At 40.6% G+C, this 16,828-nt stretch overlaps 1 protein-coding gene across 6 annotated transcripts in view; it reads left to right on the top strand.

Moving 5' to 3' along the window:
• Positions 1-16,828, top strand: part of plcb1 (phospholipase C beta 1) — a 958,218-nt gene that overhangs the window by 681,951 nt on the left and 259,439 nt on the right. For all 6 annotated transcript variants that reach the window (XM_063056185.1, XM_063056184.1, XM_063056187.1 and 3 more), the window contains one exon: positions 16,577-16,677. In XM_063056185.1, coding sequence (XP_062912255.1) covers positions 16,577-16,677 — 101 coding nt within the window. The remainder of the gene's footprint in view (positions 1-16,576; positions 16,678-16,828) is intronic.

Here is a 16,828-nt window from a genome sequence, read left to right as displayed (position 1 = left end):
CCTTCCTGGAGAACTCCTGAGAAGTGGAGTCTCAGGGTATATTTGGGAAAGATCCCAGGACCATAACCTCGGGACCTCAGCTGTCATTCTGTCACTGATGATGGATCCCCATGGAATCTATGACAATCTTCTGAAAACTATTAAGCATTGTTTTATCTTTGCCCTCGTTAAATCATAACGCAATTTAAAGAAATATTATCAATCTGTTGTCTTACAAACCATTCCTACAGTAATACTTGTGTAGGCTCTCCTTAAATATTGTTCCTTCTAATCTAACACATTTATGCAAGGCAGTGCAACTTCTCACAGTGGTTTGGAGTTGTTGTTTGTGTGGCGCAGTGGCACAGCTAGCAGAACTGCTGCTTCATAATTCCAGCAATCCAGGTTCAAACATGACCTTGGGACTTCTGTGCAGAGTGAAGCATTGAGATTATAGCAAAAAAACTTACTGTAAATGGGCACAAAATTCATTTTATAATTTTCCATACCCCCCTTCTGTATTTAGAATCCCAAAATAGATATAAGATTACTGTTTCTTCCTCATAACACTTCCTTGACTCAGCTGTCTGATAAGAAGTGTTTTTGACAGCCTTCTTCTTACTTACTTAAGGAAACTTCTTTCTGATGGGCTTAGTCACAATGGAATGAGCATGCTTTTGAAATAAATTTGTTGTGTGTTTGAATTTCCATGACACCCAGAGTGAGGGATCTTTCTCCCAATTTTATTTTGTCATGATCTGAAAGCCAGTCAGATGTTTGTTGGTTTTACTTTCTTTTGTAATATTTGGTGTGTTATCGCTTGTCTCGGGAAGGATCAAAGCACATTACTCAGAATTAGTAAACACAAAATAATCTGCAGATGCTGTGATCAAAGCAACACTTTCAGTACGCTGGATGAACTCAGTAACTCTTTCAAATTACTGGTCTTTCAACTGAAGCTACAAGCATTCTTCAAATCCTTCCCCATCTTTCATTCTTCAGTCCTGACGAAGAGTTCTGGCCCGAAACGTTGACTCATCGTTTCTAACTGATGCTGCCCGACCTGCTGAGTACCCCTCCCTTCCTCTATCCCTATTTCACTCTACCCCCTCCCCCAGCTCCCTCATGGTTCTGCCTCCTTCTTCTACTACCCATTGTTTTCAGGGCTATGACGTCAATACTTCCCCTCCCCCACCCCTTTGTCTTTCAAATTGCTGGTCTTTCAACTGAAGCTACAAGCATTCTTCAAATCTTTCCCCATCTTTCATTCTTCAGTCCTGACGAAGGGTTCCGCCCGAAACGTCGACGCATAGTTTCTAACTGATGCTGCCCGACCTGCTGATTTCATTCAGCGTACTGAAAGTGTTGCTCGGAATTAGTGCCTAGTATCAGCCAAGGATTTATCTAACTCTAATAAAAGAAGCTGTGGACGTTTCTGGTCATGTATTTAAGATCAGCTTCTCTTCAATGGTCCTTTGTGTATTTTTGTGAATAATATCAGTTTCTTTTGTTTATTTTTCTGAATTATATTGGTGATTGTATCAAAATATAATGGGAGCAGCAAGCTGAGCACACTGGTTCAGCAGTTACATTAAAACCCCTTGCCTAGAAATTGTATAGCTATGATAGGGCTGGTGGTGAGCCAGGGCCTGTGGTCCAGAAATGAGTCGGAGTCCACAATCAGGATGTAGATCAAAGCCAAGCTAGGAGCCATAAAGGGACTAGTGGTAAGCCACTGTACACAATCAAAGGAAGGACAGTTGATGTGGAGTTAATGTTATTTGCAGAAGTACTTCTGTGCGCAGGATCAGTGAAAAACTTACTTGTCGCATCATCACAGGCACATAGCGTTGGAGGCACAACATTTACAAGAAGAACAAAAATTATTATACAAAATGATACAAGAGAATACATAATTAGAATAAAATAGGTACATTGTAGTGCAAAGTGGTCATAGTATTAGTGTACTGACAAAATAATTGGACCTGTGCAGGTTGGTTCAAAAACCAAATGATTGAAGTGAAGGAGGAGCTGGACAGAAATGTGACAATTGCCCACTCACCTCGTCCCTCACATCCACTCAGGGCCTCAAAGAGTCCTTTCAGCTGAGGCAACACTTCATCTGCACATCTGTTGGGGTTGGCTATTGTATCCGGTGTTCCCAATGCAGACTCGTCTACATTGGTGAGACCCAATATAAATTAGGGGAAAACTTTGTCAAGCATCTCTGCTCCACCTGCCAAAAGTGGAATTTCCCAGTGACTAACCATTTTAGTTCCTGTCCCCATTCATACTCTGACATGTTGGCCCACGGCCTCCTCGTTTACCATGATGAGGCCACTCTCGGTGGAGGAGCTACACCTCCTATTCTGTTCTTCTGGTATTATTTTCTTTTCCTTTTCCCTTTCCCCTCCCCCTCCCTCTTCTATTTACCCTCCCTAGCCTGTTACCTCTTCTCTTCACCTGCCTATCACCGCCTCCTACCTCCCTTTCTCCCACGGTCCACTCTACTCAAAATGCTGGAGGAATTCAGCAGATTGTGCAGCATCTATCAGATACCATCTTCTTTAGCCTTTTACCTTTCTCACCCACCTGGCTTCACTTATCACCTTCAAGCTTGCTCTTTTTCCCCTCACCCTCACCTGTTTTTTTAATCTGCCCTTACTTTCCAGTCCTGATGAAGAAGCTCAGCCCGAAATATCAACTGTTTATTCATTTCCATTGATGCTGCCTGAGCTGCTGAGCTCTTTCAGCATTTTGCGTGGGTTGAAGGGAAATAGTTATTCTTGAACCTGGAGGTGTGGGACGTCTGGCTTCTGTGCCTTCTTCCTGATAGTAGCTATGAGAAGATGGCATGGCCTGGATGATGGTCTATTATCAGGCCAAGACTGAGTTGGAGACTGTGATTGGGCCAGGAACTAACTAGAGTTGGGATTGAGCTAGGGTCCTGAATACATCCCATGCCACAGATAGGGAAATCTTTAATACGGTAAGTTTTATAGAAGAGGCAGTGGATCATCTTTAAAATATAAAACTGATGCTCAGTGATCCCCCGTAAGCAGACAATACGAGGGGTGATTGATAAGTTCGTAGCCTAAGGTAGAAGGAGTCAATTTTAGAAAACTTAGCACAATTATTTTCCAACATAGGCCCCTCCTACATTTACACACTTAGTCCAGCGGTTGTGGAGCATTCGGATCCCTTCTTTGTAGAAGTTAGTGTCTTGGACCTCCAGAAAGTGGTCCACAGCAGGGATGATTGATAAATTTGTGGCCTAAAGTAGAAGGAGATGAGTTATTAGCTTCAAACTTTCTGCATAATCACTCAAAGAGTTGAACTGCACGTGCATGTAACAAGAGCTGCATAACTCATCTCCTTCTACCTTAGGCCACGAACTTATCAGTCACCCTTGCTGTGGACCACTTTCTGGAGGTCCAAGACACCAACTTCTACAAAGAAGGGATCCGTATGCTCCGCCACTGCTGGACTAAGTGTGTACATGTAGGAGGGGACTATGTTGGAAAATACATGTGCTGATTTTTCTAAAATTGACTCCTTCTACCTTAGGCCACAAACTTATCAATCACCCCTCGTACACCACTTGCAGTGTAAGGTAAACATTATTGAATCATGATTTAATTAAATCTGTTATAAATATTGACCTTCTTATCCAATTTCTGCTGTTAAGTAAACAATGGGAGCAATGCACTAGATAATGTCAGCATGTTTGTTAAAACCAGTGAGGAAATGACAGCAACACACATCAAAGTTGCTGGTGAACGCAGCAGGCCAAGCAGCATCTATAGGAAGAGGCGCAGTCGTCCTGACGAAGGGTCTCGGCCTGAAACGTCGACTGCGCCTCTTCCTATAGATGCTGCTTGGCCTGCTGCGTTCACCAGCAACTTTGATGTGTGTTGCTTGAATTTCCAGCATCTGCAGAATTCCTGTTGTTTACGAGGAAATGACAGTCATGTTTGGGCAAACCGTGACTTGTATTGCCTTGGCCAATAACCCTTCCAGCAGGAATTTGCACAAGACATTTTTATCTGCAACCTATGCAGAAAAGAAGTTGATAGGAGTGTCTAATCCAGTTTTCAGATGGCTGCCTGCATGCTTGTTTAGCTCATTTGTATACACTGAGTGACCACTTTATTAGGTATACCTGTATGCCTCTACATTAATGCAAATATCTAATTAGCCAATCATGTGGCAGCAACTTAGTGCATAAAAGCATGCCGACATGGTCAAGGGGTTCAGACCAAACAACAGAATGGGGAAGAAATGTGATCTAAGCGACTGATCGTGGACTGATTGTTGGTGCCAGAAGGGGTGGTTTGAGTATCTCTGAAACTGCTGATCTCCTGGGAGTTTCATGCACAACAATCTCTAGAGTTGACTGAGAATTGTGCAAGAAACAAGAAACATCCAGTGAGGGGCAGTTCTGTGGGAAAAAAATGTCAGAGGAGAATGGAGAGGAAGGTGACAGTAACTCAGTTAACCATGCATTACAACGGTGGTGAAATGAGCAGAAGGGCATCTGTTAATAGGTAACATGTCGAGCCTTGAAGTGGATGGGCTACAGCAGTGGAAGACCATGAATGTATACATTCAGTGGCTACTTTTTTAGGTACAGGAGATCACTAAGTGTATGTTATCTGTATTCTAGTGAATCTAACCTGGACACCCAACTGAAATTGTTTAGGAAAAGAACTGAAGGCAATCAGTGTTTTGCCAAACTCATCGATGAGTCTGCATAGTATCATAAAGAGTTTTTATTTCCCAGTGTGCAATGAAAAAAATAAACTTCTGTACCATACTGGGTATGAATGGCTCACTATTAATCAGCTTCCTTCTTTGCATGAGCAGCAGGTAAATGCGTGTCTACATCTTATTAAAGTTGCGCTGAGTAAGGATTGAACTGTTGACAGGTCACTGGCAGTGATATATTACTGCAAAGGCTTTTGAATAGCTATTGAACTGTCCACACGTTCATTGCGTTGTTACAAGTGACTGAAACCCAAGAATTAAAACAAAATCATAATGGCATCTTGTGACACATTTAATACTAATTTTACAGCAAATTTATTACAATAACACGGTAGTTTTGGTTTACTTTTAGTGTAGAATGCATTGTTTCAATAATAAAGACATTAAGGATAATTTAAATTTGGACGGAGGGGTGCAATTTGAGACTTTGAATGGGATATCTCTTCTAAATGTGTTGACAAGCCCATTTAAAGGTTACTCCCATGATGTAAGCTGACATCTTCAAAATATTTTAGAACATAGAACACTACAGCGCAGGAGCAGGCCCTTCGGCCCACATTCTTGTGCCAAATTTGGCAAATTAACATATGTTAATGGTACCTAATTAACTGATTAACATATGTTAATGGTTTCTGCCTGCACATGGTCCATATTCTTCCATTCTCTGTATATTCACATCATACCTAAGAGCTTCTTAAATGCCTCTATCGTATCTACTTCCACCGCAGCCGCAACTCCCTGTGTAAATAAAAAAACATCCCTTGCATATCTCTTTTGAACTTTTCCCACTCATAAGTGCATACCCTCTAATGTTTATCAGTTCGACCCTTGAGAAAGGAATTAGATCTGTATTATCCCAGGGACTCTTGTGTCCAGTCTGTTAATCAGGGTGACTTTTGGGCTGGTGTTCTTTCCTCTGGTTCTAAAGATATTTAAAACAAATATTTTCTGGATTTAAATCAGAATGAGAGCTATACTAAAACATGCAAAACAAAAATACATAACCCGGCAGAGTGAAATATGTGTGTCGAACAAAATAACAGAATTATCACCATAGAAGGAAATGTTGGAAGCATTTTAATGGCAGCAATAACTTTCAATTCATAAGGACATAAGACACAGGAGCAGACTTAGGCCATGTAGCCCATCGAGTTTGCTCTACCATTCCATCATGCCTGATTGATTATTCCTCTCAAACCCATTCTCCTGTTTTCTCCCCATAACCTTTCATGCCCTAACTAATCAGAACCTATCAATGTCTGTTTTAAATATACCCAATGACTTGGTCTCCACAGCCATCTTCACTGCTGTTACGAAGCCAGTGCAATCCAGGACTGAGTGACCTGTTTTTAATTCAGGAGTCGTTGTGAATGTCGACAGTCTATTGCTCATTATCAAAATGTGCAATCTGACTGTTAACATCTACCTAATCAAAGACCACAATCTCCATCAGCACAGATGCACCACAAGGATGTGTGCATAGCCCACTGCTCTACTCTCGTTACACCTATGACTGTGTGGCTAAGTACAGCTCCAACACCATATACAAGTTTGCTGATGACACCACTGTTGGGGACAGTATGAAAGGTGATGATGAATCAGCGTACAGGAGGGAGACTGAAAATTTGGCTGAGTGGTGTAATAACAACAATCTCTCACTCAATATCATCAAAACCTAAGAACTGATTATAGACAGGAGAGGGAAACCAGAGGCCCAAGGGCCAGTGCTCATCAGAGGAGCCTAGGTGGAGAGGATCAGTAACTTTAAATTCCTTGGGTGTCACTATCTCAGAGGACCTGTCCCGGTCCAATACTATAAATGTAATTTCAAAGAAAGCACGACAGTGCCTCTTACTTCTTTAAGAGTCTTCAGAGATTTGGCATGTCATCTGAAACCTTGACAAACCTCCATAGATGTGTGGTGGAAAGTGTATTGACTCTAGCTGCAATTCGACCTGGGAGCACCAATATCTTTGAGTGGAAAATCCTACAGAAGGTAGTGGATTCGGCCCAGTACATCATGGGTAAAGTCCTTCCGACCATTGAGCACATCTACATGAAACATTGCGGTAGAAAAGCAGTATCCGTCAGCAAAGATCCTCTCAACCCAGGCCATGCTCTTTTCTTGCTGCTGCCACCAAGTAGAAGGTACAAGTGCCTCAGAACTCACACCACCAGGTTCAAGAACAGCTTCTACCCCTCAACCAACAGGCTCTTGAACCAAAGAGGATAACTACACTCATTCTATGTCTGATGTTCCCACAACCAATGATCTCGCTTTAAGGACTCTTTATTTATTTCATGATCTCGTTATGTATTGCTATTTATTTATATTGGTGTTGGCACAGTTTCTGTACGTTGATCCTGTTTACAGTTACTGTTCTATGGACTTTCTGAGTATTCCCGCAGAAAAAAGAAAAGAATCTCAGGGTTATATGTGGTGATATTTATGTCTCTGATAATACATTTTACCTTGAACTTTGAAATTTTGAACGTTGAACCAGAATCTCTGACACCACAATACCACTTCAACCAAGATCATACACTGCCAGTCTGAAATGGAGTGTAGATAAAGTACTTCCATCCATTCCAAGATAAAAAAAAGTATCAAAATGATTGTTTTACAACTTTATTTTATCTCTTATAGGATTGTTGGGTGAACATAATTCTTCAATATCTTTGACAGCCATACATAGCAAATAATAAAGTGAAAAAAGGATTCAAATGAGTATTTTAAAAAGGATCTCATGCTTTTCTGGCATATGTGATGAATAAATTCTTCTCAGGCTTCCAGCTGGGTACGGATATCGACTTTAACCAACATTTCGATGACAACCACTGCTATCTTCATCAGGGACGTTGCCTAGGCATGTCTAGTCCAATGGTATTTATACCCTCATCGTGTATCCCTCCTGACTGGTTAGTCCTCAACCACTCAGGTTTCCGCTGTTCCAACTTGTTTACAATTGAATTCCAGTTCTTACTTAGAGCAAGACCTTCATCTTTGTTAAATTTATTTTCCTCTCGTTTTACTTCAATGCCTTCTTTCACCAAGCAGTCCCAAAAGCCACTGGCACAGCACAGTAGTTTTGTGACATCGATGTTAATGGCAAATGCAATATTCTGCTACTGCCGATTTTTCTGGGTAACCCAAAAAAGATACACCTCCTTGTGCTCCTTGATGCAGCTTTCTACTGTGCTTCCCATCTGACCAATATACACTGCTCCACATTCACAGGGATTCCTGTAAACGCCAGCCGGCCTGAGTCCCAAGTCAGCTTTGACCCACATAACCAGTGATTTGAGCTTCCTTATGGGTTTGTGAATGATAGTAATCTGGTATTTCTTCAGGATCCTAGCAATCCTTCCAGAAACTGTGGAAGTATAGGGAAGGTAAGCAGTAGAGATAGGTTCTTCCTCATTGTTAGGTTTCCTGATTTTTCCATTGCCCCTTTTGAGGGCCCAGTTGATTTCCTTCACCTTGTAGCCATTCTGTAGGAACGTCATACAAAGTTTTAAACATTTTAAACTTAAATAAGGGAAAGTATGAGGACTTCAATTCAGAGGTATGATGACATATTAGGCAAAGTACACTGACAGACATTTATGGGGAATGTACAGAGAAGCTACATATGAACAAAAAAGAAAAAAAATGCAGGGTGTCCCAATGCCACATCTATGGATAAATAATGAAGTTAAAGACAACATCAAAGAAAAAGAATGTAATTATTCAAAGGCCAACAAAAGGACAAAAGAATTTTTTAAAATGATGAAAAAATTAATATGGAAAGAATAATTAGAATGCCAATTAAAGCAGAAGCATTTAAACAGATAGATGGGAAGGGTTTCTTTGGATATTTAATAAGAGACATTAAGATTTTGTTACTGGTGCTTTTGGAAATTAAGTTTGGGAAATTGATAAACACAAGCATGACAGACGAATTGACCAGGTCCCTTGCATCAGTCTTCATGACCAAATATCCGGATCACATACCATGAATAGTTGTAAATCAGAAGGAAGAAACTCAAGAAAATTACCAATGCCAGAGCAGAGTTACTGAGCATTTTGTTGGAGGCATTTTAAATGACTGGACAAATATCTAGCAAAATGGAGTTCATTGTGGAAAAATGTAAAATTGCTCACTCTGACAGAAAAATGAAAAAAGAACATATACTCAGTGACCACTTTATTAGGTATACCTGTATACCTTGTTAGCCAATCATGTGGCACATGGTCAAGAGGTTCAACTGTTATTCAGACCAAACATCGGGAGAGGAAAGAAATGTGATCTAAGTGACTTTGACCGTGGAATGATTGTTGGTGCCAGATGGGGTGGTTTGAGTAGCTCAGAAACTACTGATCTCCTAGGAATTTCATCCACGGCAGATTCTAGAGTTTACAGAGAATGGTGTGATAAACAGTATTCAGTGTGTGGCAGTTCTGTGGACGAAAACACCTTGTTAATGAAAGAGGAGAATGGTCAGATTGGTTCAAGTTGACAGGAAGGTGACAATAATTCAAATAAACACACGTTACAACAGCAGTGTGCAGAAGAGCATCTCTGAATGCAGAACTTATCGAACCTTGAAGTAGATGGACTACAGCAGCAGAAGACCATGAACATGCACTCAGTGGCCACTTTATTAAGTACAGGAGGTACCTAATAAAATGGCCATTGAATGTATTATTTTAATGGTGAGAGATTGCAGAGCTCTGAGAGGTCCCAATGTATGAATCATAAAAGGTCAAAAAGTAAGTAATTAAGAAAGCTAACAAAATATTATTGTTTGTTGCCAGGGGAAACGGGATACGAAAACATGTGAGGAGATTGGTGAAGCCATATCTGGAATACTGCATACAGTAATGGGTCACTCTAGCTAAGCAAGGCTGTTAATTCAGTTTTCCAGACTAATACCAAGCCCAAAGATTAACCAGCACCTGCAAAGGCACAGGGAGGTTGACTAACAATCATTTTGGTCGTTCGGTAGCTGCTTAAAATTGTAATGGAGTAACAAAATGGCACAGCAGATACAACGTTAGCCTCCCAGCTCCAGGGTCCGTATTTCAATACTGACCTCTGCTGTTGGTCAAGTTTATTGTCATTTAACTATATGCATATATGTATAACATATATAACCATATAATGTATAGAGAAATGAGACATTTCTTCAAACCAGAGTGTAAAGCACAGTCGTACACGTAATAACTTATGAAGGTAAGGATAAAATCTACAGATGAATCACACATAAATAACAAACTAAGGTGCATTAATATTAAATATTGTAAGGTACGGAACAGATTAACCAGTGACACTTCGAACATGATGTGACAGGGAGATCAGAAGCCTATGGCCTGGGGGATGAAACCATTTCTCCTCCTGACTGTTCTTGTTTTTATGCATCATCATCTCCTGCCTAATGGTAGAAAGTCAAAGAGGATACTGGATGGATGGGTGGGGCCCTGCGTATGCACCATTCCTGATAACTGTTCCCAATGGAAGGAATTGAGGCCCCTGTGATCCTCTCAGCTGTTCTTACAGTCCTTTGTAGGAACTTCTGGTCTGATGCTTGACTGCTCCCATACCAGATGGAGACTAGAGATGCAACTTTTCAGATGCTCCTGTAAAACGCAGTTAAGATGGGGGTTGGGGCGGAAGCCTTGCTTGCCTCAATCCTCTGAGGAAGTGGAGGTGCTGCTGTGTCTTCTTGTTCAGGGAGGTGATACCTAGGGACCAGGTGAGGTCATCCGTGATGTGAATTCCCATGAACTTGGTGCGCTTTACTCTCTCTATGGAGAAGCCATGTACTCACAGAGGGGGTGGTTCTTCTGCACCTTCCTGAAGTCCACAATGACTTCCTTGGTCTTCTCCATGCTCAGGCTTGGTTTTCCTTCTCACACCAACCCACCAGCCGCTCCACTATTCTCTATTCTCTGTCTCTGTCATCATTGATAAGGTGAACCACTGTTGTGTCATCCGCGAACTTGATGAGACGGTTTGAGCTGGATCCTGCGACAAGGTCGTGCATCAGCAGTGTGAATAGCAGTGGGCTGAGCACACAGCCTTGGGAGCGCCAGTGCTCAGCATAATGGGATGAAAGATGTGGCCTTGCTGTTAAGAAGTCAAGTATCCAATTGCAGAGGGAAGTTTCCTCACCAGTTTCTGGAGTATGATGGTGTTGAATGCTGAACTGGAGTCTATATCCATCCGTCTGGCATATGAGACCCTATTCTCCAGGTGGGACAGGACAGAGTGGAGGGCAAAGGCTATTGCATCATCAGTAGATCGATTTGAGGGATAAGTGAATGGAAAGGGTTCAAAGTAGCTGGGAGAAAGACTACATTGGTAGCATGTGGAGTTGCACTGATTTCCTCCAACATTACAAAGATGTAATCAGCCCCAAGCACAGACATGAAGTTGACAGGAATGTATAAAGTAGATTAGGATGAATGGGTGCCTGATAATCAGCACAGATTTAACATATGAAAGGACTTATTTTGCATGCTGTATGATTACAGTAGTGCTCCTTTTCCAAGATAACAGTGTTTATGAATCTGTTTGCACACAACCCATCATATGGGGTGCTATTGTGGAATACTAGAAGGAAAAACACAGGTAAGTCCAGGAGTTGAGCTGATCTAGAATGCTGTGGGCAAGAGAGGCCTGGAAGTTGAGGTCAATGCATCAGAGGTGAGATGTGAGGATTTATTTGCCAAGAATCATGAATTATTAATTAGTTCAAACCTGTGCACTGGAAGCAATGGGGTCTGAAGGAGTGCAGGTAACTAGTAAGTTAAAGACAATGTTCTTGATTTGGATTTCCAGCTTCAGTCTGAGAGCTTTTCAGGGATCACCCCTTTAATTCAGGAAATGTTGCTGTCTCTGCGGGTTAGACCATTTTAGAGATATGTGAGCTAATTTCCCTAATAATGCTCTATAGAAGTATTGAATGGGAATTTATGTCATTTGATTAATTTCACCACTGCGAACTTATTTCTTGACCAGATTCTGGTCAAGTTTTGAGAGTAGTATTCCAGCTGAACAGAATCAAAATTTCATTCCACTTCAGAAAAAGTTAATGAGGAAAAGCATCCCACCTCAGACCTCCATTTCTCCTGTATTTTCAGAACTTTAGGAAGTCTGAAAGCACTTAACCAAATGCACATCTTTGAAACACAGTTAGCATCCTATCGTAGACAATTTTGCATCCAGTTTGTGCCCAGCAAACTCCTACAAAGACCTGTTCTCCATTTAGCTTAAAACCTCCCCTGCTTTCCTTCAGAGTGCTGTAAGATCCATCACATGAGAGCAAATGGGAATTTTGGTCCACCGTGTCTGGGACAGAACAGCCCTTCATAAATATTGCACTGAAGTGTTGATTGACAAATATGCCTCTCCCAACTGCAGGACCTGGAATTAATTTGAGGTTATATTGTATTGAGCCAAGAATGTTGTCATCTGACATTTTTGTTGAAAAGATTAAATAAATGAAAAATTAGACAAGTCAGTAAATTATATCCATTGAGTTAATTTCAGAAGTTTCATAATAAAATGACTATGTCTTACATCTCACCTTCAGATACTCAGTACATACCCGAAATTGAACAATGCACCATCTTAATAAAAGTTTGATTGACTTATGATACAATGGCTTTGGGTCATTAAGGAAAAAAAAAGTTGATGGCAAAACAAATGTAACTGCTGATGCTGAAATCTGAAGTAAATAAAAGTAAATACTCAAAGAACTCAGTCAGTCATACTTCTGTGGAAGGGAAAAACAGTTACTGTTTCGTGTCTGCTACCCACCTCAAAACATTTGTGTTTTTGTTCAAGAGTCAGCAGCAACTTGTTCACAAAATATTCAAAAAGCAACAAAGAATTGCCATTGTCAGCTTTATTGTACCCATCCTTTGTCAGCGATATTGGCCTGAGTGAGTTTCCAATGCTGTCAGGCAGAGAGCATTGTCAAAGACGAGAAAATATGTAGATTCTGGAAATCCGAGCAACGCACATAACATACTGGAGGAACTCAACAGGCCAGGCAGCATCTGTGGAAAAGAGTGAACAGTCAGCGTTTTGGGCTGAGAGCCTTCATCAGGACTCAGTATTGTCAATATTGGTTTAGGGGTAAGCAAATCTAAAGATGCTTCAATTTGGACTCTATCATCTTGGTGATTCTTCTAAGATGCTGTCTCTGTATCAGCAATTATGAAAGCAAAAATGTCATTTGGTAAAAAAGCAGATTGGAAAGGGCAGGTAGGGAAACATACAAATTATTTGCTAGAGTTTAAAAGACCAGCACTTCCTGAAGCAGTGTTGGAGCATTTTGTAAGTTGAACAAAGACCATAAGATATAGGAGCAGAAGTAGGCCATTCGGCCCAACAAGTCTGTTCTGCAAAGATGGAACAAAAATATTCCCACTCATATACCTGCTGATAAATTGCATTTATTAAACTCTGGGGATATTAGGAAATCGCTAAGGAAATTGGAAGTTTGGTCATGACTGTTGATTTTGAAGCTCTTCCGTGTTCTTTGTCAGAATGGGGGAGATGTGGAGATTGTGAAAGTTAAGAACCACAAGCAGGAATAGGGTCTGCACTGCTGTTCATTAATATTACTGGTATTTCTTTATTGTGGCTTGTCTTGGTTATCCTGTCTCGAGATATCCGTTTATGTCTGTCTGTATACAATATCCATTGGAAGCTGTAATTTAGCAGCTTACTGGATGTTTTTGTTTTACTTTTTAATTGAACTCTGATGTGAATGATTAATGAGCATGTCAAAAGGGAAATAGAAATACCACATTAACATTTAAAAATGTCAAATGAATCGAGCATTACAACGAACAGAAATGTTCTTCATGATTTAATTGGGAATTGAGTAAACTAGCGTGAAAATGTCTTGAAGTCTCCTTATACAGCCAAATCAGTCTGATAATTCTCCTGTGAAGTATTTTGGTCAACTAATAAAGTTTTACTTTATGAAATATGCTTTTCAAATGCTAGTTGTTGTGAAACTTTCAGATCTTTCGGCCTATTGTTACAGTATGTCCAGGGATAACCTGTCTTACGTTAGTCATTCTAGTTGTTATATAGTAATGCTGTTTCAGAGCTGACTTTCTGATCACCCTGTCTTGTTCATTGATATTGTACTTTGTGTTTCCTAGATATATATTCATTTTTATGTTGTTATTACATATTGTTGAATGGACACAAGAGATTCTGCAGATGCTGGAAATCCAGAGCAACACACACAAAATGCTGCAGGATCTCAGCAGGTCAGACAGCATCTGTGGAGAGGAATAAATGGGAAGGTGTACAAGCTGGCAGGTGATAGGTGAAGCCAGGTAATGAGAAAGGCGAGTGGGTGGGTGGGGGGGAGGGCGAATAAAGTTAAAAGCTGGAAGGTGATAGATGGAAAATGTAAAGGATTGAAGAAGGAGAAATCTGATAGGAGAGGAGGGGGGCCCATGGGAGAAAGGGAAGGAGGAGGGGAATCAGGGAGAGGTGATGGGCCGGTGAGGAGCAGAGAAGGGGTAAGAGGGGAGCCAGAATAGTAAATGCATGGAGGAAGAAGGGTGGAGTGTTGGGGAAGATATTACCAAAAATTAAAGAAATCAATGTTGTTCATGCTCTCAGTTTATACCCATAGACGCCCCTGACCTGTTGAGTTCCTCTAGCATTTTGTGTGTATTACAGAATAAACTTCATAATGATGGTCTGGTTAAGCAGAAACTTCCTTCAAATAAATATTGGCCTTCACTCCATTCTGTAGCTATCAGTTGCTTTCCTGTCTATCTTAAACTGAACCAGAATGTTTGTACTCATGTTTCATATTTGATGTAGAGATGAGCTTCACTTGACATCCCAAATCTAAAATACAGTTTCCACCTCCACCCCTGCCTCAACTTACCTGCTGCCGAAAACCTCCTCCATGTCTTTAAACCCTATAGACCTGGCCATTCTGACTAGCCTTTCTGATTCTTTTGCATAGTTTCTTGAGTAACACCATTCCATTCACCCTTCCTCTTGTTGACCTATTCTATGCTGCAGCATGGCTAAGTAATGCTTCGGTTTAAAAAAATTCTAGTGTTGCTTTCAAATCTTTTCATGGCATCAGCGCTGTGACTCTCATCTCCAACCTATGGCCACGTGAGAAATTAGTAAATTGGTTTATTATTAGCACACGTACAATGAACTCTTATCTTGCATACTCTCCATACAGGTACATTCATTACACCGGTGCATTGGGAGAGCACAAGGTAAAACAACACAGAGTGCAGGGTAAAGTGTTGCAGTACAGAAAAAGCACAGTGTGGGTAGACAGTCAGGTTCAAAGTCAGAATGAGGTAGACTGAGAGCTCAAGAGTCCATCTTATCATGCTAGGGAACCATTCAATGGTCTTATAACATTGAGATGGAAGCTGTTCTTGAGCCTGATGAAACATGCTTTCAGACTTTTGCATCTTCTGTCTAATAAGTGGGAGAAGAGAGATTGCCTGTGTTGGGTAGGATCTTTGATTATGTTGGCTGTCTTATTGAGGCATCAAGAAGTGTAGACAGAGTCACGGAGGGGAGGCTGGTTTCCGTGATGTGCTGAGTGGTATCCACAATTCTCCGCGGTTTCTTGCGTGGCAGGGCAGTTGCCATACCAAGCCATTATGTGCCTGGACAGGATGCATTCTATGGAATATCAATAAAAATTGATGAGGGCCAAAGGGGACACACCAAATTCCTTTAGCCTCCTGAGGAAGTAGACGTGTTGGTAAGCTTTCCTGGCCGTGGCTCCAGCATGGTTTGACCAGGACTAGGATAGACTGTTGATGATGTTCAGTCCTAGGAACCTGAAGCTCTTGAAGTAAGCATTCTTCAAATCTTACTCTCTTAAATTTAATTGTTCCACCATCAGTGCTGTGCCTTCAGCTATCCAGGTCCCAATCTTTGGAATTCACTTGCTTACACCTAGTCACCTGTTTTTCTGTCTCTCCTCATTAAGATGCACCTTAGAGCTCCCTACTTTCTCCATGTTTTTAATTAACCATCCGAATAATGATGATAAAATTAAGTTGAAGAGGTTCCAACAAACCACTTTGTTCCAGAAGCAGGACTGATGATGATTGTTGTTAAGGAAGTTACAAATTGTGGGGATGGTGAGTCCTGTGAGGGAAAAACAGATCAGAGACAATGATATTCCTCTAAAAGCATCAGATAAAATAAATGTGTCTGTAGAAGCAGGAGGTGACAGGTTTTGTGGTCGTTAGTTGATGACATGAAAGGTGACTGATTGAAGGTTTATTTTGGTCAATGTCCCCTATAAAAGAATTTTCAGAACAAATTCATCAGAAGTCTATTGTTCCAAGATCTGATTGCTTGTCCTGATGAAAATGTACATTTTCATTCACTTTCTTATTTGACATTTCCTGCAGATTTTAGTATTTTATCACATCCTCGAAGACCACGGTTATGTTTGCAGAAGGAAAATACATTTAGTACAAATAATGACACCAGCCTTATTCCCCAAGATAAGTTTAAATATCTTTTTTAATATTGTCTGAAATACTGGGAGCTATAAATTTAAGTTAAATGTTTTATTGAAAGTGAGTTATTCAGTTATTCCTTAATAGCATTAACACTGAACCTACTCAGGATATCACCAGAGTCACGGCAGTATTAAAGCTTCCTACGCTATCTGCTGTCTCTCATGTGTTACAATAGTACCTTTGTAAGATCTGCTCGTTTCTGTCTACACAAAACATAACTGAAATTACTTGCTTAAAAGGAAATATTTACTGGTAGCAATGACATGTTCTTTTTATCATTGAAATCTGCAGAATGACTCCATTCCTCAAGAAAATTTCACAACCGACGTATTCCAAGCATTCTTGAATAACATTTGTCCTCGACCTGAAATTGACAGCGTCTTTTCAGAATTGTAAGAAGTCCATTTTCTTATTTCATTCAGTATTGCTGTGTTACCTTATGTTTGGATCTAAGACTTTTTTATTGGCTGTAGTACTCACGAGATAATTCTGTCTTGCACGTGTTTCACTTACAGAGCACTGGGTAGGTGTGGAGAAATGTGT

This window comes from Mobula hypostoma, chromosome 8, assembly GCF_963921235.1.
Source record: "Mobula hypostoma chromosome 8, sMobHyp1.1, whole genome shotgun sequence".
In the NCBI taxonomy this organism is placed as follows: Eukaryota; Metazoa; Chordata; class Chondrichthyes; order Myliobatiformes; family Myliobatidae; genus Mobula; species Mobula hypostoma.
The sequence above is the reverse complement of the archived record's forward strand: the minus strand, read 5'-3'. Positions and strand labels throughout refer to the sequence as shown.